Source organism: Strix aluco, chromosome 1, assembly GCF_031877795.1.
Source record: "Strix aluco isolate bStrAlu1 chromosome 1, bStrAlu1.hap1, whole genome shotgun sequence".
In the NCBI taxonomy this organism is placed as follows: Eukaryota; Metazoa; Chordata; class Aves; order Strigiformes; family Strigidae; genus Strix; species Strix aluco.
Genome location: NC_133931.1, coordinates 98,877,332 through 98,905,157, shown reverse-complemented (window position 1 = coordinate 98,905,157; position 27,826 = coordinate 98,877,332). Strand labels below are relative to the sequence as shown.

The window sequence follows — 27,826 nt, the reverse complement described above, 5'->3', positions numbered from 1 at the left end:
TATGTTTCTGAAACAAATACTTCTAAAGGCTCGCCTCACGCAGGTGTTCCTCCCCTGGCCAGGAATCACCTACAAGCTTCATACCTACAGAGTTCAACAGTGTGAAAGCTCCATCACCCATTAGCATGACAGCACATGGAGGCTCTAATATCACTTGGCCGGTCCTTCTTAAAATCTCCACATTTCCAGTGCTCTGCATGCTGCATAACACGAAGCTGGACCAAGGCCAAAGAGAATATGGGAGAGCGAGCATTAATCCAGGTGTTATCTCCCCCTCAACGAAAAGGTGGGTTTGCAAAGCCTAGAGATGAGCCCTGAAAATATTTGGCTGTCACACAGCTCACGGCCACTGACTCTCCAATTAATTTTGTAGCCCCCCCCTGCCAAGTGGGTTCGATCTCCACCTTCCCTTAGAAGAACTTACTTTGCCGCGATTTAACCGGACGTAATTCCAGGGTAAGAAGTTCTGGGCTGTTGCAGGTGACGACGGGTGGAAGGTAAATTGGAGACGCCGGGTGCTAAAGAGGAAGAGGGCCCCGAGGACCGGCTCCCTCGGGCGGCCAAGCCCGGGCGGGCAGGGCCTGCGGCGGGCGCTTGGCGGGGCGGGGGGGGGGCGGCCCCCGGGGGAGGCCCGCCGGCAGGGGGCGCCAGAGAGCGGCGACAACAACCGCCCTGCCGGCCGCCGCTTCCCCGTGAGGGCGGCGCTGATTGGCGGCGGCGGCGGCCCGCAGCGATGAGCGGCGCCTCGCGATTGGTCCGCAGGTGCCGCTCGGAGGGTGGGGGGAGGGGGAGAGGGAGGGTATATGTGGAGCGAGCGGAGCCGGCGGAGCCCCAGCACTGGGGGAGCGGGCACGGCGGGCTGGGCGCCGGCGGTGCCCGTGTGTGGGCGGCGGCCGCCGGGGACGCCCGCGTACCTCCCCTCTCTCTCTCTCTCCCTCCCTCAGCCTGTAGCGACAGCTGCGATTCCCCGCCGCCGGCAGCGGCAGCCGCTCCGGGTGTCCGTGGCAGCGGCGGCGCTGGCTGGCCCCAGCCATGCTGTGCTATGTGACCAGGCCGGACGCGGTGGTGATGGAGGTGGAGGTAGAGGCGAAAGCCAACGGCGAGGACTGCCTCAACCAGGTGAGGGGCCGCGCTGCGCCCACCGCCCTTCGGCCCCGCCGCCTCCCAGGGCTGCGAGAGCTCGCGGGGGGGGGGGGGGGGGGTGGGGGGTGGCGCGGGTAACGGTGGCCCTTTGGGCAGCGCAGACCGCTGGTGCCTGGCGGGCGCGCACGACAGTCGGCGGGCGCGCGTCCCCCCCCCCCTCTTCTCCCCCCCATCCCCGAGCCACCGCGCCTCAGTTGGGGATTGGGGGGGGGGGGGGGGGGGGTCGAGGATCGCGGCCTCGCCATCCCGCGGCGCCCCCCGGCCGCTGAGGGCGGCGGTGGCGCGAGGCAGGGCCGTGCGGCGGCGCAACCCTGCGCGGGGGCGTCCGCGACGCTGGAGGCGGGGAGGCGCCGCAGCCCCCCGCTTCCCTTCGGGTTTGTAGTTGGTGTTTTGTTTTTTTTTATTCCCCCTCCATGTTGCATGCAGGGGTGCAGCGTCCCCCGCCTCGGGGCTCCCCGGCGCTGCTGTTTTCCCCTTGACAGCGCGGGTGGGAAGGGCAGGCCTCGGCCCCGTTGCCGCAGCCGGCTCGAACTGTCCCCAGGGCGGGGGGCACGAGTGGGACCCACCTGGCCGGGTGACGCCGCCCGGGCCGTGCCGTCACCGTTCCCCGTGGCCTGTTGGGGCCGTGCTGGCCGAAGCTGTCGTCCAGGTGCTCTCGCCCTTCCGTCGCTACCGCCTCGGTGTGGCTGCGGCGGCTGCCGTGAGGATGCCGGAGGGAGCCAAACGTAGCAGCCCAGCCTGTTGGTGGCATATAAATAAAACTTGTGGGTTGTACTCTTTCGTCCTTCTTGCCTAGGAAGTGCTATCGGCTGTAGTGTTGAATTAACAGATACTCTCCTCTTCGGGAAATCCACTGACACCCTTAAGCACCTGTCCTAGGGGCAAGAAAGGGGGATGGAGCTTAACCATGGAAGTCCATGTGGCTTTAGGCTGGTGGAGAAATTCCCGGTTTATTCTTAATATTTGTCTACATGCTGTTTTGTATGCAACTTAAAATCCAAGTAACTAAGTAATCTTTTGTGTAAAGGTGCTTACACAGGGTTTATTTTTCTGTGTTTTAAGTGAGCAGTCTCAAACAATACTTGATTCAAGTGATACTTTTCATTGTTTTGTTGTAGCCTTATCATAAGAACCTCTTTCTTTCAGGTTTGCAGAAGGTTGGGAATTATAGAAGTTGATTATTTTGGACTGCAGTTCACTGGCAGCAAAGGGGAGAATCTGTGGCTGAATTTGAGGAACAGGATCTCCCAGCAGATGGATGGTTTAGCCCCTTATCGATTGAAATTAAGAGTCAAGTTTTTTGTAGAGCCCCATCTTATCTTACAGGAACAGACAAGGTAAGATTAAGATGGTTGCAAGTAGATGTAATTTATTATAAATTACAGAAATTAAAAACAATGAAAGTGATTGCACGCTGGTTTAATTTCTTCCATCTTCCAGTAGTCTTGCTTGAATTTTCTGTATAGTTTTAAAACCTTAGTGTTATATAAATGTATTATTCCTTTCGTAAAAATAAAAAAAAAAAGAATAAAACTGGTAATATTATTGTGTAGCTATCAGTAAGTAATGAGTGTAGGTAATTCTGTGAGCACTTAGTGCTGGAAGTGGAAGAAACTAAGCTACCAGTAGCAAATTATTTATATGGTATTTGCATGTCCGATAGTAACCCCTGTTCGGTGGTGTTACTCTAGGTCGTTCTAAACCACTGGTACAGAAAAGCAGGAAACAATTCCTCCCACAGAGTGAAAAACTTGCTGAATTCCTTTTTGTCTGGTATTATGTTACAGTAACTTTCAAATAGCTCCAGGCCCTTTGAGGCTACAAAAGTAACAGCTGTTTTGCTTCTTCTGTGGCCAGTCCTGCTAACTAAATTGTTTTACTGTTAACCAATCACAAGAACTGGTCTTCTAAGATTAGTAGTGAACACTTACTTTTCCTCCTTGAGTTTGAAGATAACTCAGTTGCAATTCATGTGGTAATCAAAGAAAGCTGTGCACATATATGTTTAATGCTGACCTTTCCACTAATTTTTCCTGTTAGTTTTAGATATATATTTTAATGTAAATGGAGCAAATTGAAATCTTGTGTCTATATGATAATGCCAAAACATGTTTTCACTACTCACCTTAACTTGGTGCTTGCAGATTTAAGACCATGGATACAACATGGTGGTTCTACACAGAATGTTTGTCTAAAGAATTTGGTCAGAGGCTTACTACATGGTTTGGTGTTTATTTAATAGGAAAAATGTTTTGAGTTATGAGCATGCATATATTTTTATTTTTTGAACTGTTGTGCAAGGGAGAGGCTTTTGGGGAGCAGTGGTTTCAGCTCATCAATCTGGGTGAAGTTTTCAGAATGCTATCAAGTTAGACCAGAGTTGTCCTATATAATAGCTTGAAGGCAAGTGCATTCTAACCAAATTCCAGTTTTGATGTATCTTATTTTGGAAAATAAATTCTACCATCCATGGTATATCTTTGGGTTCTTTTTAGTCTTAAAGAAACTTGTCCTCTTAAATATTCTCAGTAAGTATAAAACCAAATAATGAAGGATTTTTATGTAGAATGAAAGGAGCAACACAGTTTCATGCCTGATGAGACAGAAGAGGTTACCTGGAATGTGTTGGATGTGTCTGCACACACAGACTAAATCAGGGTGAATCTGAGGAAACCTAAAGCTGGTGTGATTGATGTTTTTATGCTATCCTTGATGAATGTTTGTTCAACTTCACAAGGCCTTTGCAGACACCTGTGTTCCTGTCTTCAACACTGTCAATGCAAGACTTGGCAGGTTGTGTAAGTTAGAGAGCTTGAACTGGTGAAACATACCCCAAGGGCCTAAAAGACAGGTTGTAGCTAGAATACAACAGAGCTTGTATACGTATGTCAAAGTAGCAAGTACTTCTCCACTATGGTGATGACTTTAAAAGGCTGTAGGTGGGACAAGCTTTCTTTTGTGTCTGAATTAAGACTGTTCTAAAACTATTTTTAACAAAATTTTAAAATTAATTGAGGCTCAGTCATCAGAAGAGATCTATTAAAAATCTGCTCTGGAAAGAATTGCTTACAGTTTTGGAGACCAACAGCTGTTGAAACTAGTATTTAATGTCACTCTGTCTTGCAAACATGAATAGTCCTGAGGCTTCAACTAAGCTGTTCAGTCAACATCCTGAGTATTTTTAGTGTTCTTGCTAAAACAAATACAAGTTGTAAAATAATTTGCAATAGCTGCCTTTTAGTTGTGTATGCCCAGAAGTCTGTGTAGCACACCTAGAATTCCATAGGGCCTGTCGTTAATGTATATTTCTGTAGTGTTGACACTGGGTTTCAGTAGATTTACTCTTTTTTTTTTTCCCTACTCCAGTCTGCTCGAGGATTTACATATGCACATAACTGCATTCATATTTAGTTTGCATGTAAGCATGTGGGGCATCAAGGAGAAGACAAACTTGTTAAACTGGTCACTGAACTTTAAATCAGTAGGCTTATCATGGAATTGCAAGGATTAGCTGTACAGTTACAGCTGACACCTTGTTTCTTACCTTTACTTGCAAAGTCAGAGTGCTGGTCGATGAAGAAATAGCGATGAGTCTCCTTGGTTTCCTTTAGCAGTTATGTCCACAGCTGATGCAGAGGGTGTTTCTGGCAGAGCTGTTGCCTTCTGGTCCCTTGTGTGAAGAACGCTGAGGAAGTCTCCCAGTCTTTTGCTTGCTGCCTCTGATGCTGTTTTTACATATAAATTAGTTGCATGTTGAGACTGCTTTTGAAATCTGGGAAGCTGCGAGTAATTCTAAATGTTGTTGATATGCTTCATCATGATGATAATAGTGAATGTCATGACTGAGTTGTTACCATTTTTTTCTATACTTTGGAAGCTTTGTCAACCCCAGTTCCACTGCGTTATTAGAGATCCTTGTCTTGCACTTAAATTTAAAACTCGGGTGTATGTCTGTAGCAATTTAATGTTCAGGCTTCTACATGCTGTGTGAAAAGATGATCTGGCAACTGAACATCACCCTCTGCTTCTGTTATCTTTAATCAGTGTGCAATAATCCAGCGGAAGATCGCAACCTCATGCATTTTAATCTTCTTATGCAAGGGAACCTTCTTGCTACAGAGTGCAAAGGCAGAGCAGACTGTAATTGTACCTTTGACCACTGTGGCAACAAACCACCTCCACTAAGTGCTTTGTGAATGGGAGAATTGCATGGAAAAAAAACAATCTTCTTACTATACTTTCTTTCCTTTGACAGGGTTAAAAGTGGCTTATTTCTATTGTTCTTCAGATCTCAATTTCTAATTTATTTCACTTCACCACAGGATTTTGTAGTTTGGAATGGCTTTCAGTGGAATGAAAGTGCCTCAGTGCAAGAATGCTATTCAAATTTAATCTGCTGCTGTCAACTGGAGTTTTACAAACAAGTCTGAAATGTGAACAGGGTGCTTGTTTAGAGGAGTTGGAGTAACTATACATTTTTTTGAATGGAAAATCCCATTGGCTTGAAAAGGCCTGCTGGTTTTTTACTTAAAGATAGATGTGATGGTCCAAGATCTAGATCATTAAGCTCTGGGTTATGTCCTGTTTGTTTTCACTGTTTTCTGTATTTCTTGATAGGCAATGCAGCAGTTAGTAAAAAAAAAAAAGTAAAAAGTAGGGGGTTTATGAGAATGATTTATGATTTATTTATTACGACACTGTATTGTACACGCGTCCATCGCAGCGAGGCGTTGGGGCTTGGAGCGATGATTCTGCTTCACCACTGGCAATTCAGAGGAGACTCCGGCTGGGGGAGACGCGGGGCTCGCCGGGCCAGCGGTGCGGGGTAACTCCGGGTCAGTGGCCGCCGGTAACCCCGGCCGGCAGCCCGGCGGTAGGCGCGCGGGCGAATCGGCGGCTGCGGCGCCGGGGCGCGGCCCGGGAGCGCAGATCTCGATCGGCCCCCACCGCCGTCCCGGGGCTGAACGTCCCTGTGCTCGGGCTGCGGGTCTGCAAACGGCGGGAGGGGCCACCTCCGCGGAGAGGGCGTCTGCCGGGCCGCACGGGAGGCAGATCGTGCCAAACGGTCGTCCAGGAGAACAATGGCTCTCAGTCTGGCAGGATAAAATCAACATTGCTGTGATCGAGGGAAAGGAGACATAATTTTAGAGTGAATCATTTTTTTGAGCAAAGTAAGACTTCACTTCAAAATGGGCAAAGTTCTTCGTCTTGCGTAATATGATTGGAAAGGAAATATTCCGTGTAAGCCATGACAAGTTAAAATAACATGTCAGATTCTAACGGGTGGCACAATCTCATGGAACATTCAAAAGAGCTGTATTTTGCCAGCCTTGAGATAAGAAATTTTTCTTTTGGGAGCTGTTGAAAGTTGTGTGCAGTATCTGAATTATATTTACAAAGTACATGGTTTTTGCAGTGTTATCCAGTTGTATTGATGAATTAGCTAAAACTAAGAACTGACTTGTATCCAGCTGCTCAAAATATTATACACGTAGTAGGTAGAAAATCAGAAAAACATCCTATTATCCTGTAGCATTGGCTAGCCAGTGCAGCAGTGCCATGGTATTAGTTACAATGCAATAAAAGTCTGCTGTAATAGACACCAGGGTGAGTTTAATGGATCTGTCTAAATCAGAGTTGAATTGCAGTTGGTAACCTTTCACCCACTCTGAGAGCAAATAAGAACAAAGATATTGAGGAACCTAATTGTAACGGCTTTGCTTTTTCATATGGAGTGGCCTTATAGCTGCCTTTAAAAACAGAATTATATTCTGTAGATCTAGAGATCTTTATCTTTTAGGGAGAACAATTATGACTCCTAATTTTGATTCCTTTAGACTGCAGAGTAAACTTACTTCACAGTAGGAAACTGCCTTCACCCTGTGGTAAGGGGTGTCATACCCCAAAGAGAACAGACAGCTGCTTGGGGTGTATGCTAAGATTCTTGCCAGTAGTCTGCCAAGAGAATAGGTTCTTCTGGTTTTATTTCTAGTTTAGGAATCATTAGTCATATACAGATACTTTTATTGGTAAAGGACGGGGTTTGTCACTTTTTCCCGACAGCTAAATTTAGACCTTAAAACTTTTAATGTAGTCTTTAGATTTCTATGTGCCCTGGTTTCCTTTCCTTGATTAAAAAAGTAGCAGAAACGAAGTTTTCAGTGCAGAACTTTGATTCCTAATGTACATAATTGTCTTCAGTGAGTTAGAGAAATTAATCTTGTATTACATATACTCTACAATTGTAATAGTACTTGTTTTGTAGGGTTGTTATTGTCAGTTCAGTTGGATGAACACTTAACTAGGTGACCTGCTTCCTGTAGAAATTTCATTGTAGTGAAATACTGACGTCTGTTTCTGGTAGTGGTGTTCTGTGTAGTCAGCCTGCATAAATCTCTTCAGAGGGAGGCAAAAAGCCGTTTATGTGATGTCTGGGTTTGTGACTTTGGTTTGGTAGATATAGTTTTTTGTAAAACGGGCCATCTACTGAAATCTCTTTGCAGCCTCCCCTTTCTACAGCATTTGTATCAAATTATTTATGTGCAACTAAAATACCTTAATCACACTGTATATTTGATTTTACTGACTGCTTTATGCACATAGAACTTAAATTGTACAAAAAGCACTGGGCAAAAGTAAGAATACAAAATGAATATGAAATCAGCAGTGTAAATAGTGCTTGAAGAAAGCATATGATCCTATTCTAATGCTAAAACTGCTTTTTTTTCTTTTGGAAAGGAAGAAGTTCTGCCTGGGCAGTGACTAATGAAGCGTAGCTTTGGCAAACTTGATGCTTTGTCCTCTAATCAGTATTCCTGTGTACTGTTTTGAACTACCAGACTCAAAGGAAATGTTCGATAATTGAATATACAGGAATATCTAGCTAGCATGAGGTTCAAGGGGGTAGCTAATGCTGTTGTAGGTTACACAGACTGTCTTTTGTACTAATGCTGTCATGTGTAGAACTCAGGCTACAAGTGCAATGGAAAGTTCTGTTCGTAAAGCTGCCACTACTTTTCAATGTCCCAACATATCTAGCAGGTGTTAAGATGACTAGGAACCACAACAATTGATTGGCAAAGTTCAAGAGTTTGAAGGCTTGTTTTCTATGAAGATTTAAAGATGAAATAAAACTTTGGCAAGAGTAGTAAAAAGCTGTGGTCTGTGCTGGGAGAATATTGGGGGAGGGGGGTAGGAAACATACCTTTTGTCTGGCTTGAGTTACTCCTCAAATTCGTAACAGGTTATATTAATGTGTCATGTATAACTGAAGTGGTGAATGATGCAGAAACAAAAACAATTAGTTTCTTACATGGTGATCGAACTAAGACATTCTGCCAGCAATGTTGGAAGTGTAACCTTTAGAGGACTTCAGTTATTAAACAGTTCAGTTTTCAGTTTTAAAATAGTTCATTGCTTTAAAACTTGCTATATAAAAATTCCATTACATGTAAAATACTAAAATAATTCCTTGAAAAACTGAGTACCCTTTTACTGTACAACCTGAATATCTTTAGAGGTGGGAAGAGCTTTTAACAATTTTTTTATTGTATCTAGAGATTTCTAGAGAGAGAGGAGGGACAGTAGATTAAGTGCTATTAAGTGATTAGGTCGCAATCTAATTTAAAAAAACTTACATAAATCCTTTCTGGTAACTAATAGAATCTGTAATATGGCCAGGTTTTCTACAGACAATCTGTTGGGTCCTTTAGAATTTGCAGAATTAAGGAAGTGCCTCAAGGCTCCCAATGCTTCAATTTTGTTTGACTTCATCCAGAAATAAAGGCACATTCTTTTGCCTTTCTGTTTAGGGATCAAAAAGTATTTTTTATTTTTGTGTAAAGAAAAATCTGGTTTTATAATCAGATTCTGGCTAGTTTTGAACCTTGAAGGGAGATGATTTTGCAATGGATATTAATGTAACTTTGGAGAAGTGTGATCGTAGGCTGGATGGGCTAATCAACATCTGCACTAACCTGAATCACTTTCAGATGTATAAAACGTTTGCAACCCTTGCTGTCTTTCAATTTCTAGATGCTTTTCCTTCCTCAAACACACTTAAGGACACCACCCCCAAAAAAACCCCAGTGAATTTGCTACTTGAACTTTTGTTCAGGGCAGCTGCTGTAGCAGATCTGTATGAAGTCATTCAGAAACTCATTTCATGGCAGGCCATATGTTAACTAGTTTCTGACCTATTATGGGTGCGGTTTAGGCAATGGGCTTGGGCCAGCAATGGGTTTTCTAGGTGCAGACCAATGACTTTGTGAGATGGTCTGTTAAATATGGGTGTATATTTTCTCTGACTCAAGGAAATAGCTTACCATAGTGTAAGCCAGGATGTGAACTTGCATAGCTTTAGTTACTTTGCAATAACTATCCCTTATACATGCCATACCTTTGTCTCCTTTATCAGAAAAATGCTAAGTAGCTTAGTCTGAGATGCTTTCCTTTATGTGGTAGGAGTCAGTTATGGGAAGTTACTGCACATTAGCTGATGTGATGCTGTTTCACGTTGTGCCTTAAACTTGTTTGTTTACCTATGCCATTACTGAGTTTTTAGTAATGGAATGTGACAAGCCATGCCTCTGTTGTAGTTGTTTCTGTAATGTATCTGTATCTGCAGGAGAAATCTTTTGTTTTTCAGCTCCACTCCTGATGTCATTAAGGTCTTCCCTGCAAGGGGAGAAGACTAACTTTCCCCTGTGTAGTCAGTGCTGTCATATGCATAAAATAAGCTGAAGATACAAGCATTTAGGTGTGGTAGTTGTAAACATGTGTCAGTTAATGAGAAGAAAATTGTCAGATATTTCTTTGAAATACTGTACATGTAATTAGTACATAGTTATACTGACTGGAAAACCTGTTCTGGTATTAACAGGATCAGAAGTGCATGAAAAGCCATCTATTTTAGGAAGTGCTGATTGGAATTAGGGACATGCCTACTATTTGAATTTATTTTGGCCATAGTGCTTTAGTAATTCATCAAATACTTTGTCTGGATTTATGGGCTGAGCCCCAAAAGGACTGTGTACAACCTACGCATTTAAAAGCCACACGTAGGCCTTTCTGTGGGTCAAGGCAAAAGTTATGAATTAGCAAGGTAGGAGAAAGGGATTTGAGCAGAGGTTTGGGACTTGCTCCAAGAAAAGCCTAACCAAGGAATAACCTGCTAGCAGTGGACGCAACTATATGGTCTGAAGTTCTGGTCCTCTTGCTGCCTAGACTTGCATCCTGCACAGAGTGAGGATATTGGCTTCCACCAGACCCCCAGTAGAACTCCTGAAGTGTAGACTGGTGTCTCGACATCAGAGTGATGCAATTAAGCACTTGTGTCGCAACTGCAATGAAGCTCTAGTGTGCCTCAAACTGCTTGCAAAAGGAGGTGTTGGACCTGTGACTTGCTGTAGGAAATGGAGTGTAGAGCAGCCTGTGGGATAATTTAATACCTGTTTTTTCCTGATTGCAAAAGTTCTGGATAAGGGGCATTTTTTTGGCTAGTATTTTCTTAGCTGCAGTATTCACCATAGTAGAGCTAAAAATGAACACAAATTTTGCAAGTTATGTAATTGTTCATAGTGGTGAAAAAGTAGCCCTATTTGCTTGGTGTGCATGGAATTGTAGGGTGCTACAACAGGATATAGATATTATCCAAAATTGCTGTTGGAAGAAAAGCTAATCACTTACTAGCATTTTGAACTTCAGTGATGAGTGATTCAGTATAGCTTTTTAAGAAAAGTAGATTACACTTAATTTTAGAAAAAAATAAAATGTGTCCTGTTACTGTGGAAGCTAAGGCATATCCCTGTGGGTACTAGGTTTCATTTCTTGAAAGATTATTTTTCTTTCAGTGATACATAACTGCTTCTGCATCTGGTTTCCATAAATATGTTAAGTCTTAAGAAGAAATGCTAAGAAATTTTTATTGTCTTCCCTGAGGGGAGATAAGGATGAATTTATAGAAGTTAAGGTAGACTATAGGGGAAATTAGCAGACTGCTGTTGGTGGAAATTTTGATTTCTCTAATTAACTGACCTACTAGATAATTAAGAGCAGCTTCGAATTTTTCAGCTAGTTGTCAAACCTGCCTTGGTCCCAAGTGTAAAGGTTGATCTGACAAATATGCTTACGCAGATGTTCTTGTATTTTATTCCACAATTTCTTTTCAGATGTTTCAAGTTACTCTGTTAATCATGTCACTGGCAAAACCACTGTCTTCCTTTTGACTGTGGTGACAGAGGCGTTTCAGCTGTGTAGAGAAAGTGTGGCTTCTGCTGTTGCATGAAAGATGTGTGTATGCTGTTTTGGGTTGCTCTTCACAAATTTGCTTTTCTGAAATGCAGAATAATTTGTAAATGGCAACTGAAGACATTTAAACATAGGAAACTAATCCAAATATATTTAATTGGTATTTTACTCACAAAATTAAAATTACTAAGTGGCCTTAGGAGTTAAAGCAGTTCTTAAGAACATGATATTAGAGTGCTTGTTTCTTTTAATAGTGCACTTAGATACCGTCTTCAGTTGTAGCCTCATCTTTTAAGTATACCTGAATAGTAAGATGGAGGCCCTTTCCTTTCCCTTGTGCCAGACTTTCTCTGCTTGGTATGTTCCTTGCAAATTCTTGATGACCAAACTAATGGTTACCAAACATATCTGAGATATTATTTGATACATACCTTGATTACAAACATCTTTTAACATCTTGTGTAAGCAAATGTTTCTGATTCCATTGCAGGCATATGTTTTTCTTGCATATAAAAGAAGATCTTCTGGCTGGTCATCTTCAGTGTTCTTCAGAGCATGCAATTGAACTTAGTGCATTGTTGGCACAGATGAAGTTTGGAGATTATAACCAGAACACTGCCAAGTACAATTATGAAGAACTGTGTGCAAAAGAGCTCACCACTACCATTTTGGAGAGGTAAAAAGAGCACTAATATAAGCTCCTCTTTGGAGACCAAAAGCATGAGACTTTATTATGCCCTTAATTGCGGATGCTATGGTGTCTCTTGTGGTGTTAACAAAAATAATAATTTAGATAGCTTTGGAGATCAAAATACAACCTGAATGTTTAACTAATATTCTGATTTCAGTTCATTTTTAAGCTCAATTATGAGTATTTTTTCTTTGTGAAAAGCAAAAGCTGTTGAACTCTACTTGGGGAAGTATAGGTATCTAAATACTTGGAGCAGGGTAATCAAATGGCAAGTATGTCTTAGACCTACACTTGTGAAAGTAAGAAGAATTTATCTGGCTTAGTACCCTTACACTGAGAAATAAACAAGGTTCTTGAAACACCTTTTATAGCTTAATTCCTGAATATCAAGAAACTCAGTATATCATGCTTTTCTGTAGATGATTTTTTTAGTTATGAACTTGGTGGTTGTTCAGGTAAATACATTGGCGGGGTGGAGGTGAGTTGGAAAGCCTTGATTGTATGTAGCTTTTTAATTTCTAAGCACATGCACGCTACTGTCTCCTGAACACTTGCAGGATGTTTTGGTAATTCTCAATTCTTCCCAGTTCATGACGACTGAAATTTATAGCCAGATAAAGCAGGTCAGGAGCATAATAATCTAACTAGGTCATCTAAAAACCCGTGTTAAAACAAGCTGCTAACAGTAACAGCACATACTTGAGTTAATTCACCCACCCTTTTTTTATCAACAGCATTATTGCAAAGCACAAGGAGCTAGAAGGTCTAAGTCAAGCTTCTGCTGAATACCAGGTTCTACAGATTGTTACAACACTGGAGAACTATGGGGTAGAGTGGCATTCAGTGAGAGATAGTGAAGGGCAAAGACTCCTTATTGGTGTTGGACCTGAAGGCATATCCATCTGTAAAGATGACTTCAGTCCTATCAACAGGTATGTGTTTTGTGGAACCATTTTCATATTCCATTTTTCAGAAGTGTACTGACCATTCCTCCAGTTTTTACATAAATATACAAAACTGTTCTATGAATGACTAAAAGGAACTATTGTAATGTAGGGTCTGAGGACACTACCTGCTTATAATCAAGACAACTGGCCTTAATACTCTTGACTTCTATATGTATTTTTGAGGTGACATCTTCAATCTAGCATTACAGACAACAGTCAGATCACTAACTTCTGATAAAAGTGCACCATAGTAGTTTGTGGAAAATGTCCTTATCCTTAAAAGATAAATAACCTTTCTTTTTTATATTAATTTATAGGATTGCTTATCCTGTTGTTCAAATGGCAACTCAGTCGGGGAAGAATGTATATCTGACTGTTACCAAGGAGTCTGGTAATAGTGTAGTTCTCTTGTTTAAGATGATCAGTACAAGGGCAGCAAGTGGACTCTATAGAGCAATTACAGAGACGCATGCATTTTACAGGTCAGTATTGCCACTAGAGTCAACTGCTGCTGCTCTTCACAGTATTTAAGTGTTAAAGCAGCCAGCAGTGTGACTGCACTTCAGAAATTCTCTGCAAAATTTCATTTTTTGCAGCCTTTACTTTCCTCTTAAGTCCAGAAGCTGAACAGGTTTTTGCTGCTTCCTATTTTGTGGGGTGGGAGTACAAGACAAGTAAGCAAAATTTCTCAAGTCTACCATTATAAATAACAGCACTTCAGAATGTAAGCTTACTGTGTTCTTTGATACTTCATAAGCAATATATATTTTTTCTCCCTGTGTAAGAGGGAGGATGAGAGAACAAAGGAGAAGATCCTGTCCTTCAGAATATGTAGGTGTAGCTTGTGCACATGTATTCCTTGTTCCTCCTTAGCTTGTCCTGTAGTTCCTGCAGTTGCTAGAAGTTATCTATATGCTGCCATCCCATCCCATATATATAAATCTTCCTGCAATTCCTCTGTCCTTGCTTCCATGCCCAGGATTTTGATGCTAGCAGCTATCCACTGTCTTTATCCTATTGTTCTTTGAGGTAGGGGTGCTATACTCCTTTGTTGATGACTGGTATTTTTAAATCCCTTTTCATTCCTACTGTGATCTCCCAACACTGATCAGTAGAACTAACTGTCAGAAACACTTAGTGGTGTTTTCTCTAAACTTAACTACCACATATTATTTCAATTACTTTGTAAGAAGTAATCCAAAGAATTGGTCTTAAAGCAGAGGAAAGTACATACACAAGGCAAAGACCTGTCCAGCTTCTCACGTTAGATCATTTTAATACAGTTACAGCAATTAACATCAACTAGTTGCCTTTCTAACCACTGTGGCTAATCAGCAGCTAACCACTCCTTATTTTGTGAGCCTGATGTTAAGCATGTCTTGTTCTGCTCTGTAATTATATGCCCTTGTGCTGCTGTTTTGCACTCTTCGTACTTTTTTCCAGGCTATTAAAGCATTACATAACTTCTTAGACAGTCTTAACTTTTTAATCTTTGTCCCTGCTTGTAACTTTTGACATAGTGCTGAGGGATATGGTGTAGTTGAGAACTGTCAATATTAGGTTAATGGTTGGACTAGATGATCTTCAAGGTCTTTTCCAACCTTGATGATTCTGTGATTCTGCTGTCCTTCAGTTTCTCATTAAGTTAAGCAGAATTTTAGCTAGGCAATAGCATTTGGCCATAATCTTATATCATGGATGTTAGGCTTGGTGAGGCTGTAGTCCTTGCGTTCTGTGTTTGTTTTGTTTCCCATGTTGTCTAGAGATGTGATATGCCTTAATAGGCTTCTGCAGACTTAACTATATCATTGATGTGATGAGCATGGTTAGGGTAGCTGAAATACTCGGTTGCAAATACAAATAGCTTAATTTAATTTTCTACGCTGCATTCACACTGGCTCCCTTCAGATGATATTATACTAGTGTGTAGAGTACTGAATGGGAATTTGGTTAAAGACTACTTGACTCTCTGATAAAAAATTTTTGAGAGCCTGTCTAAAGAAAGAGCTGTTACACCAAAGACTGTTAATTGGAATTCTTTAATGCAGTATTTAAAAATGATCATGTAAAGAGGGGTTGCCAGGCTGAACTGTGGATTGAGCAAGTGTTGGCTGTTAATATTAGTGTAATGCCTTAAGTCCCTTCCATAGGCTGACTCTATCTGACCAGACACTTGCCATTTTTGAAGATGTAAAATAACTGTCACTTTCTTTTTACACTTTTCAAAGTAGAGTTGTCATGCAAACAACATTCAAGAGCTTAGATATTAGCTCAGACTACTCTATTTTCTTTAATTTGAGCGCTGTTACTTCAACTTTGAGAGGAAGCTATTGTAGGGATAGGTTTATTGGTATTAACTAACCAAGTTTGCGTTTGTCCTATTGTTTTATAGGTGTGACACTGTCACCAGTGCTGTCATGATGCAGTATAGTCGAGACTTAAAGGGCCACCTAGCATCTTTATTCCTGAATGAAAACATTAATCTTGGTAAAAAATATGTCTTTGACATTAAAAGAACATCAAAAGAAGTTTATGATCATGCGAGGCGAGCTCTTTATAATGCTGGCATTGTGGATCTTGTTTCAAGAAGTGACCAAACCCCACCAAGTTCCCCCCTTAAGTCTTCGGAAAGTAGCATGAACTGTGACAATTGTGAGGGTCTTAGCTGCCAACAAACAAAAGCTCTGCAAGAGAAGCTGCGGAAGTTGAAGGAGTCCATGCTTTGTATGGTGTGTTGTGAAGAAGAAATAAATTCAACCTTTTGTCCCTGCGGCCACACAGTATGCTGCAAGACCTGTGCTGCCCAGTTACAGGTAATTGCCATGCCATTAAGATATGAGTTACCAAATACATGCAAGTTTTGGTTTCCTGTATGCTTGTGTCATGGATTAATATGTTTATGCTGGTACTCTAGTAAAACTTATTTTAAAAATTTTGTTTGTGGTAAACTAATTCCAAAGAACATTCTGTTGAGATGTATTTGAAATGTTTTAGCTGTGCTAACTTAACTTGCAGTGAGGGTAAGAATTAGCTGCATGTTTCTCACAATACCCTGTTTTAAATATGGAGATTATGGAAAAGTGCTCTGTTATTGTGTATGTGGAGAGAAGTCTCCAGTAAGTGTAGACTCTCAAAATATGATGTAAACTAATATCCTAATGGTTTTCCTTTCCAGTTGTGTCCTGTTTGCAGATCTCGTGTAGAGCATGTCCAGCATGTGTACTTGCCAACCCACACCAGTCTTCTCAATCTGACTGTGATATGATCTGCGTATACACTTTAAACCCATCATGTACTCTTTGAACTGCACTAATATGAAATGCAACCATTGTGAAGAAGGCAATGACTCTGGCACGTATCCACGAGCAAAAGCAAAAATACTGCATTTTTTAACATAAATATTCTTCATTCAACATGTCCAAAATGGTTTGGGACATCTCTCTGAGAGCAGAAGTGTAATTGATTCATGTTACTTAAAAGGAGAACGATGCCTAAGTTTGTAGCATGGCGCTGTTGCCGCAAAGCTAGGTAACCCTGGAGAAATGTGGTGTACACATAGTGATATACCCAGCGAGAGCAATGCAGCCTTTTGTTTTACACACTCTAAATCCTTTTTAGTACAGTCACTCCATTTATTTTAATAGTAGGATTAGCTTTTACAAATACCAGTTTAGTATGGCTCATAGTTTCTGCTTTTAGTAAACTGCTTTAAAGAGAGCTTCTTTTTAAAAAAAAAAAAAGGTTCGTAAAATTACAAGGCTTCATCAAGCAGCTGTGTTTAACTTGGAATTCTATTAAATAGAAAACAATTCTGAGAGGATAGCTTTGGAAGGGTAGGACAAGTTACTCTCGAAGTGTTGAGGGTGGGTCAGGAAAGTCGTCTGGCTGGCAGTGCCCTGTGGAAGCACTGCTGTGGGACTTCATTCACAGCTCTTGATGGGCAGGGTACTCCGGGGTTTCCCACATCCACCTTGGCTGGTGGTCTTGGGAGCTACAGTCAGCTGCCCTTTAAGTTGGCTTTATTTTTGGAGACTGATTTTAAACTATTAAACATGTACCATTAACTTCTGAAATAATGGTTGTGTATAACTTTAAATGCTTTCTTCAGTTAACATCTTTATTGAGTAGGTCATTTCCTGCTAAAATTTTTAATCTCCACCCCCCTACTTGGGCATTTTGGGCTCTGGTTTCCTGGTGTATTCTCCAGGGTACAGAGGGAACTAGAGACCATGTTTGGGTGCAATACTGGCTTAATCAAAGCTAGAAAAGTACACTGTCACTTTACTGAAATTTTCTGACTATACTTTTCATATTGCCTTAATGTAGCAGTAATGTGTGTTTATGCATCTGTTTCTTTGCACAGACATTTTGTCAAAATATTAAAACTCTACTTTTTTATGACACATTAGCATATAAACCTTACTCTAAGAGGGTATTTATTTTTTCACTTTGTAAAGAAAACTTTGTTTCCTCATGAAGCAAGAGCTTTGTCCTATATCGTAGGCAACTTCTGTCTTTTTATATTCAGATTAATAAAGGACTTTAAAAATCTACTTTGTTATTGATAAGACTTTTAATTTTGTTCTGAAATTATCTGAGGCATTTCTGAACTGAAAATATAGTATGAAGTATTTTCATGTTTATGGTCTTGAATGTTGTGTCACGTTGTAAGAGGTAATGAAGTTTCCTTGGGTACCTGCAAATTTCAAGGGAGGGAAGAAAACTGACATTAACCCCCTTTGTTCAGGCAGTGTACTTTAAACCAGCTGACATACTCCAACTGTAAAATAGCCTTCAGAATTAACTTGAACTTTCCTATGGTAAATTGTCCTAAATACATGCACTATCTTCCAGTGAGATGAGAGCAATAAAAAATGCAACTTGAGAGTAGAGAGAGGTGGAGCTTTAGCAGTCCTGTCTAGGAAAGTTCTTAATTAGATGTGTTTGGGTGTCTTTTTTTGACTGAAGCTATTCATATTTACTGACTTATGACTCCACTTTCACATTCTGGAAGATATGGTGCTTGATCACTTCCAGCTTGGTGCTCTGGCTTAACCCCCACCAGTAAGTTGAAGGATGTAAGACAGTGCTGGGATCAGACCAAAGCTCTCTGGAATCCATGGGCCTCTATTCTGGCAAGTGTGAACTGAAGTCAGTTTACAACCTTTTAAAATTAATTTATTGTTATTTAAACCAGATGATTGCAGAGTAGCATGTCCTATTGTCAATACAGTTAATCAGGGCCTGAAGCTTGAGGCCCTAGACCTAAGATTATTTTAGGCTAGCTCTGAAAGACTGCTGCTCAGGCAAGGGGGGTGGTGGCTGGCAACTAGGCAATGAATTGTGAATACAAGAGCTGCTTGTCTCAATGTCAAATGCATTAGGAACATTAAAGATGAAAATTTCATCTCTCAACAAATGGATGCTACTGAATTCACTTTCAGAGGTTCTTCAGAAAAGTTGTTGTCCCTATATGTCATTTACAAGGAAGGAAGGTGTGCACAAGTGTTTTCAGAGAAAACTACAGCCAGTTGCTGTACCAGTGTACAAACCTTCCTCACTTCCCAAGATTACTTTGTTCTGTGCTAACAGAATTGCATTAGTAACATCTAATCCATCACCCTATGGCAGCTGGCTCAAATGGATTGTAAATTAGTATAAATAGATGTTAATACAAGCATCTGATTTAAAGCATTCAGCAAGATCAAGCTGTTAAAACAGGCAAGCATTAACTCTAGGTCCTTGTAATTAAATTGGCTGTATAATTAGACATCCCTAATAAAAGTAATTCCAGTAGTTAGAACTCTAATCAAGGTGGGGTTTGACAGGTTATATGGCATCAGTGGAATTCAGGCAAAGCCTGTGACTTCTGTAAATGCACTCTGCCTAGTCTCGAAAGCTATGCAGAGGATCGGGCAGAAGGGGCAAGGCCCAGGCCTGGACAAGAGTTGTACCAGAGACTGTTGGGTGTCTAGTTTGGTGTTGGCAAAGGAGAGCACGGAGCTCTCCTGTTCTGAGAACTGAGCACCAGTTAACCTCTTCTGAATGTTGCAAATCACTAAAAGCCTCGCTTGCTTTATATGTAAGATCAAATAGGATGCAAAACAATGTAAGAACAGCTTGGATTTATTCACAGCCAGCTTTCTTCAGAAGTATTGTTTGAAGTGTAGTTGACCATGCCATGCTAGAAAAGTTTTGCTTAACCATCCAGAACTGCTGCTGTATGTGTTGCTCAATGCCTGCGGTTCCAGCACACTGTTTCTTCTAAGTACTGTGTCCAGTCCACGTGAGCTGCCAAGTGCTGTGAAGAGTGTGAAAGAAACAATAGGAAACTTTGAACTCCACATGCCCATGCCCTGGAGCCATACTGCGGAAAGAGGTCACTGCGGAAAGAGGTCTTGTTTGCCAAAGTGCTGTTCTTTCTCCTAAGAAACTTTTGTCTGAGTGTTGTAATCGATGGCAGTGGAGAAAAAACAAAACCCTAAAACAAAAAAAAACAACCCAAACAACCACAACAGAATAGTTTGTGGGAACAATTGGAGTCTGTGTCCTTTACCCGTCTTCCTCAGAAGCAGGAGGATTGATGACAAAGCTTCATTTGGTGCCTCTCACACCTTATGTCAGTGTTTTGGTGCGTACCAGGCACTCATAATGAAGCCAGCTCCTACGCTGATATTTGCTACCCAAAGCTAGTACAACTTGGCAAGAAAACCGACAGAAAATTCAGTTCTCGTTTATTTCCAAAGTTGCAATGCAGCAGCTGTAATCCCAGCGGGTGTGTGCAATGTCATTTTAAAAGGCAATAGTCTCAAATTTCTGCTACAAGTACCTAAATGGGAAAAACTTGCCTTCAGAGACAGCATGACTTGCTGGGTAAATTCAAGAGCAGGAGCCCTGTTCATTCCTTGGAGCTCCTGATGGTAGAACGGCATTCAAAAGCGGCCATGTGGAGAGAGGGTGGTGAGTTTGAACTGTAGGAGACACATTCTTATGAAAACACAAGACAGGGATTTAGCAGTAACTACACCTGCACTACTAGGGCTGGGAACTTCCAGCCCTCCGCTGGTATCTACCGGGTTTTCATCCTCCCTTTGCTGCATCAAGATCTCTGTTTATGGAGAGCTCAACCTGTGAGGGACTACAAAGGCAGGATGTTGAGATGTTTCAAGTTACAACTAGTACAAAAGCATGGCTTTATCCTCCAGCATGTTGTTGGTCGTTTCAAGATACATACAAATGTCAAAACGCTAAAGAACTGTAGACTGAAGTCTTCTGTATTTTGAAATTATTTTGATTTCTTCCTCAAGTGCCATAAAAGCACATACACAGCAGCATTCATAAATTTCAAGATTTATTTCCCTGCTAAATCAGCACTGTTGTGTTCCTAACACAATGCCCTTGGGGGAAAATTCTCATCCATCAGCCTACACAATTTCACTTCACAGCAGCACGCTGGCATGTTGATCAAAGACGGGAGAAAATTACAGCTCAGATTTCCTGTATACGGTTTTAAACAACAAACTTTCCATGGGGTGTTAAAATTACAAATTGACAAATCTTAGCTCCAGTAATGCCTGGTCAAATATCTTTCTTGAATCCGTGTCCCGTCCCCCCCTGTTTTCACTGAAAACATGCTGTAGTGCCAGGTAGGTGCTTCAGTCGCCTTTGTGCCCATGGATTCAGCCAGCAGGAGCCTGTTAAAACAGAAAGTAGCAACTGACAAATGGATTTAAAATAAGAAATCTCAGCAAAATTGTGGAGGGGAAAAAAACCACAACCAGGGTAGACTGCCACAAGAGAGGTGGACTTTCTGCGGCAGGGCCTGAGCGCAGCTTTGCTGGAGGAAGCCCACGCAGGGGGTTCTTGGGGGGCTTCGGGTGCAGGGTCTGGGGCTGTGGCTGCCCCGGGGACAGGCAGCCTGGCAGGGAGTGCCACTGGCCCTCAGCAAGAGGGGCTGGGTGGGAAGAGGTCTGGGAGAGGCAGGACAGGGCTGGGCAAGAGATGAGGCATGCCGGGGCAGGTGAGCCACTGCGGGCCAGTAACCCCTCAGGGAAGCTCCCACCGGAGCACACTCCAGGCAGGCCACAGCCAAACCTCCCCATCTGCAACATCACACAACTTCAAGGTAAAGCCCCTTGGTTCAACACTACCTTCAACAGTCCTGGGTGGTAAAAACTATCATGGTTTCTGAGTCTTCTAGTTTCCCGCAAAGGGTGGTGTGAGCTAGGAACAGGCGCCAGAAATAACGCTGAGGAAGGGCTCTCAGAGCCCCAGCTAAAGGAATCACTGGTTGGTGCAGTAGTGGGAAGACACAAACCGTGACAACTCTGAAAACTCAGTGGGAATCATCATTCCTCTCCATGTGAGGGTGGGATGCGAGGGATTCAGAAGAGTCAATGGGGCTGGTGCTTCCCTGTGCTTGGAGGTGGTGAGCAGGGTTCAGTGTGACCTCCTGTTCCTGCAGGATGGGGGACTTGTGGGGCTGGCCAGCGGCTAACTTTTATAGCACTCAAGTTCCTTAAAGAAAAAGGCCAAGCAAACAAACCACACCAGATTTCTCGGAGCTTAACAACAGGTCACTTGCTGATTTCTTGCCAACTAAAACACAGAATCCTTTTCAGCTGCTTGGAGGCTGGGGGAGGGTGAGACATGAGTGGGAGGGCAATCAATCTGCCTCTCAAAGCTGCTGATGCCTTTCTCTGCCTTCACTTTGACCCTCTCCTGAGTGACCTGATTTAGCCTGTCCACTTTATTCCTGAAAACTCTCCTGTTCTTTCACCAGTGGCTTCTGGGATCCAAGCTCTGAAGCCAACCTTTCTTCTTCTAGCAGTTGTCCACATAAACTCTGCCCCAGGAAAGAATCTAACTTTCTTTGGCCAACACCATCCAGTGAGAATGTTACACACACACACACACACACACACACACATATATCTCTTTCCGTGCCTTCTCAGAAGCACAAAGGGCACCATCTCCATCCGTGGCAACAAGAAAAAGATCAGTATATATTCATCTTTCCTCTTACTATTGAGGTGCCTAAACAAAGTTATTTGTCTATAGCTACCGTTTCAGGGTCACTTAACAGTTACGATGGGATTAACTAGGTGTGCATATGTGTGAAGGTGTTTGCCATTGCTATTTTTATCCAGTAGTTGGTGTCTAGCTTCTCTACTTCTTCAAAGCAAATCAATGCAGGTAATGATAGACAGCAACATGGCAGCTTTTAACATAAACAGGCTTGCCGGAGCCAGATCTTCCTCTCTCCTGCCAGAAAGCTGTTTGTCTGAGGAATCCATGCATCTGGCACCAAATTCCAATCATAGCACTACAACTGCGGGAATTACAGAGACATTGGCAGCTCATCTGAAGAGACAGTATTTGTTTTCCTTGTTTAGAACTATAAATAGTCAATAGAGGACTCTCATTCAAACAGTATTGATGACTGAAGTAAACCAGGCAGAGGCACAGCCAAAAATTGGACTTCCGCTCCAAAGCCAACCCAACTCTTGCTTCAGAAGCTGAAGTTCCAAAGGGGCAATGCAAGAAAGCACATGCCCAGCAGCAAACTAGCCCTGAAGATACACTGACACACCAGCTGTCCGTGTTTGACCTTAAAACTGTTTGCCTATGTCATCGTATGAACTGGAATTTTTAAAAATACCTTCAATTCTGCTGTGGTTTGAGCAGCTGACTTCCTCCTCCACCTCTCTGAGATCCACAAAGTGAAGCAATACTGAAGTGTCCTGAGAGCACCCTGTCTGGGTAATGTGCTGACAACAGTCATGTTACTCTTGAAGGGCAGTTACAGGGTCTTTATATTTAGTACACTGAAAGTGGTGCTTTGCCACCTTGTTGCTAGGGCTCTCCTGCCCTGGGGCAGACGTGCATTTGAACCTCCTCTGGGGCTAAAGAAGTAAATGACCACAATTCTGTTCTCAGAGTGAGCAATCCCTCTGCTGCAACAGGAGGAAGAAGAGGACCATGTCTTTCTTCCCTGAACTTTTCAAAAGGAAAAAAGAAGAGAGAGAAGATTTATCTGTTTCTGTTTTTAAGAATAATTGCCAGCCTTTTCTTGGAGACATTTGAGACTGGTAGGAATGATAGGTGTGGAAAAAACTTCTGGAAGGAAAAAGAGAGACACAAGTCTATTACCACAATGGAGCTGTTGCCCAAAAGACCGTGATCTTGGGTACGTTCCCAAGTGCCCAAGTGCTGGCACTTCCCCCCCAGGTCCTCTTCCTACCAGAAGGCTTTCCCTCAAAATCAACTGCCATGGCCTTCAAGTCAAGGTCATGACTGCAAACATTTTCTCTTATGTGGCAAGGAGCTCTGTAGCAATGGAAAGAGGCAGAATCACCCCAGAAAGAGAGTGTGGTCTAATGAATATAGAATCAGCAGCACAGCTGTAAATCATCCTGAAAATCATGTCCTCAAGCTAGAGGGAAACATGTGACTGTGGAAAGAGGAACCAACAAAGGTAAGGAACAAGTGACAGGAGGATAAAGGGCAACTCCCCAAAAATCAAATACACTGCTGTGTTTTTTAATAATAAATGGCACCCTGTCATATGTTTCTTTTCCCATTCTTGGCTATGCAAATATTAAATTAACAACCCCAGGCTGCCAAAACCTTCTTTATCTAATACCAGTCACAACCATAGAGAAAGAACGTTGCTTTGGTGGTGCAGATACAACCCTCGCAGCTGATTTTCAGCTGAGTGCTGTCCCCCTGGATTTCTTCAAAAGACTCAAGTCCTTTATGATTGTACTGGGGGACATTTTTCCTTGGAGCCTGTTCTTGCCCAGCCTGTTTGTGAAAGGGATACAGTACTGTTCTGTGAAACACCCTGCAGTTTCACCACCACCTTACTGGATACCTGCTAGGAAGTATTATCTATGTGGAAGGTGATATTTCCGTTTCTTAGGGCTTTTTCCCTATTTCCGCACACAGTTGCAAACTCCATTTTCTATGTCCAATGCAGCCCTATCAAAATACATTTCTCCTACATAAGGTTAATTTGCATCTGAAAATTTACGTTGGTAAAGTGTTTTATTCTAGTAAAATGAATGTATTCAAAGGGAAAAAACATGGGTATCTTAGTGAAAGGATATTTTTCTTTGTAGCTCTGGCCAGCTTATGAAAATTGTCATAAGAGTAACATACCCTCAAAACAGACTCAGACATTCACATAGGCACACATAGTTTTTGCTTCAGTGCAAACATGAAAAGTTTCAGTCGTGGGAAAAGGCATTTTTGGGAAGTTTTGCAGGTTGCTAAACAAGTAGCTATAAGGGAAACTGTTCTGCAAATTCAGTGTTAATTCTATCACCCAACCATCACCAGATTAAACCTTCACCTTCAGCTTCCACACAGCATCCAGTTCTCCTACCCTGAGTTATGGCTTCTGCTGCATGTTTTGTTACCTCTCATATCCTGCACAGCATGGTCTTGTTTCTGAAGATGTGATGTTCTGGCTTTATATCTGAAAATGTAGTGTTCTGGCTTCACCATGGTCTTCTGCCCTCCACAGTGACAGATTTCTTTACCTGCAGTCTCCTTGTTCCTCTCTGTCCACAAAACCCTGTCCTGCTTATCTTCCCTGTCTCAGTGTCCTGCTTCAGATTGTCCTTTCCTGCACTCTTGATTTCTTGAACTCAAACCCCAGGAGCATGCCAGCTTCCTCAGCTCTAAATCACCTTCTGTCTGCATGCTGCTATATTCTTTGTTACATAGCAGTATTTTTGTTACTCTTCATTTAGGCCAAATCCCCAAATCCCTACAGTTACCTATAATCTTTTGGTTCTTCCTACAAATTACCTGTCTCCCCTGATCTTTTGCCTTTTTCACAAAGGACTTTGCTTCATTTTCTAAAACATGAGGAGCTGCAGTATGGGCACTTGGATCTCTGATGAACTGAGTATCAAAGAAGCAAAAGACAGCTGACCTTCCAGATGTACAGTCCAAAAATGGTGATGTTGCTACATCTTTTTGAGGAAAAAGCCAAATAAGGACCTGAACTATCGTTAGTAATTCAGGGATTTTGCTAGTGATGTTCTTCAACCTACACAGGCTTTGAGAGAAAACATGTCTGTAGCTAACTCATCCCAGACAAGAAAGAATTTACAGCAATTTTTCCTGCACAGTCTCCAAAAATGAGAGTGGCTAATTGTTTAATCCTCCTAAACTTTTGTTTCTTTCTGTTGTAAGTGACTTAGCCTGCAGCAGACTCCAGTCTAGACTGGAACTTTTGGTTCTTAGCCATCTGCCTAACAAGTTTTTTGTAATACATGTATTTGCTCTTAGTGTCCTTACAAGGTATCACAGTTTGCCACAGATACAGACTCAAGTCCAAGGCCAGCATTTAAGCTTTCTAGACTTTGGTCCTGGTTTCTATCTGTAAGGGGCACTGAAGTGAAACCAGATAAATTCAAGCTTGGGTGTTCAACGTTGAGACTGCCATCTGTATCAGGATCTCAGCTGAGCAGTTCAGGCATGTCTCTTGTTTTTGTTAAATACCGAAACATGTTCTTTCCCCCTGACATTCATTCTTTTCCTCTGGTTTGTAGATTGAAGAATCAGGTAATTACTACCCCAGGGCTTCCATCCTCTGGAAAATGCTGTGCCCACCTACAAAAGATAGGTCTTTCTGCTCAAACAGATGGGTTCATAGTGGGCGGGTTATCTTTACTTCTTGCTTCCTCCAGAGCTGCTTAAGGCTAAGGGAGGTGAGTCATAAGTCTCAGTTTACTGTGCAAGTCTTTACATGGACATTAATTAGAATGAGATATCAGTTATTCTCTGAGCTTCATTTTCTTTATCCCATCAAACCATGCATTGCCATCAATGCTGCTCTGACCAACCGAATTCCCAGTTTCTCCGAATTGCTGTTAAACTAGATGAACTGTGTAAAAGGGGCATATCTGAGGCTCTATTTCATGGTGACAGCAGCATAACAGGACCTTCATCTCAAACATAAGGACTGACCCAGTTATGTCTTTGTCTGGACATGGTTCCTGCTGGCATTTTCCTTGGCACAAACACAGTGTAATGCCAAACTGCCACAGGGAGTAGCTGGCAGAGATGGAGCGTGGCAGCCTCTGCCGTTCCACCTGGACAGTCAGGCTTCTTTAGCTGTGCAATGGGATTAGAGAAATAAATGGCTCAGTTTTATAAAAATTAAGCCTCAGGTTGCTCACGGGCTCCTTGCTGGTTGCTAATGTGGCTGTCGGTTCGGTAAAGCTTGAGTGAGGATCATGTTCTCCTGGAGCAAAAAGTACTGCTTTTCCTCCTGGCAGGTTTGCAGTGGGAAAGGAGCACTGGGAAACTGCAGGGAAAGGATCTGAAGCCTTTTTGCCAGGGAGAGTTGAAAGCAAAGCAGGGCATTTGGAAAAGGCCCACAAGAGATGAGTGCACCACCTCAATGTGGGGAATGTGCTGTGGGAGATGTACCATACCATGGTCCCAGAGCTCAGAAAAAATGGTCCGGATGAAGACGGACACAGGGACACCAGTATCACCTCCCTTCATAGTTTTATTGACGGATTAGTAAAAGTCAGAGTGAGGTGACTACAGAGACTGTGTGCACAGGTGCACGTATATACGACTGCTGTTGCTGGTGCTACACCTCTGGTTTAAAAATACTACAGCTGCTCTGGCAATAATATTTGAATGATTTTGTCAGGTCTCTTTCCTTTTAAAAGCAAATTATTTAAAAATCATAAAATGTATTTGACATCCGTGCTTGCATCCCAAATCACTAATCTAATGAGTTAAGAGTCTGAAGAACAACTCAAGGAAACCAAAGGAAATTTTGTATTACTTGCAGAAGACAACTGCCCAGAAAATGGAACGGGCACCAAGGCATAAGTGAGATGGAAAGAATCTGATCCTCTTCATTAAACTGCTCGTTCTTCAACAACAGATGGTGTGTTTGGGAGTGTTTGCTGTTAAGAAAGTCAGGGCCCTGGACCAAAGGAAAAATACAAGCCACATTTAACTACTTGCATATGTTGACTTTTGGAATAATTTCCAGTCAGATATAATGTCAGACATCTATGCACTGATCCCTTGGTTTTGTTTGCCTGTGCTCTCTCATTTGTTCTGTGACCCAACATGATGGCAAAATGTTCAGTATTGTTTTACCATAAATAGTAGACAAGCTCGGACAACTGCTTAAAAGAAAGGAGAACTGCAGCTCATGGAAGATTTTGTATAGCAGAGACATTTTAATATAGGCAGGCAGGAACAATTACTATGTCTGCCTTTATTCAAACAACTATGCCAATTTGCACCACTCAGAAATTTTTAGTTAAAGTTTAAAAAAACCTCCATCAGTCTGAAACAGACAGGCAACACAGTAAAATAAGTTCTAAGAATGACAGTAAGGAAAAATATGTTGGTTTGCATCCTAAAAACTCTTGCCTCTGCAAACCCCTTGTGTGTGTACCATCCTGATCATATAGATACATGTATTCACATATATCTATGTATCTGTGCATATAGATATATATATTTTATTCAGTTCTGGTTATTTTTCTTCCTACCTTGCCTCATTCAAATGGCTCTGACTTGGAGAACATGTTAGTGTTGGGGAGGGAGGAGAAAAAGTCTTTATGCTTAAAGCAGCAATTCTCAGCATTGGAGAGCTGGATTTGAATTCTGCTTTTATGTGGAGTTCCCACACGATGCCAGCCATGTGATATAGGATGCTTTTCCCAGCTGGCTGTTAAAACACATTTACACTGCAGATTGCTGTCCTGAACCTGCAGGGCAGCTTCTATACTCTCCCACGAGTACC

At 42.2% G+C, this 27,826-nt stretch overlaps 1 protein-coding gene across 1 annotated transcript; it reads left to right on the top strand.

Annotated features, from left to right (window-relative positions):
- The first annotated feature begins 803 nt into the window (after nt 1-803).
- On the top strand, nt 804-17,582 carry MYLIP (myosin regulatory light chain interacting protein). The gene is made up of 7 exons (XM_074828850.1): nt 804-1,119; nt 2,290-2,480; nt 11,882-12,067; nt 12,817-13,014; nt 13,347-13,511; nt 15,422-15,842; nt 16,205-17,582. Exons 1-7 carry the CDS (start codon nt 1,033-1,035, stop codon nt 16,292-16,294), a joined length of 1,338 nt encoding a protein of 445 aa, XP_074684951.1. The 5' UTR covers nt 804-1,032; the 3' UTR covers nt 16,295-17,582.
- The last annotated feature ends 10,244 nt before the right edge of the window (nt 17,583-27,826 follow it).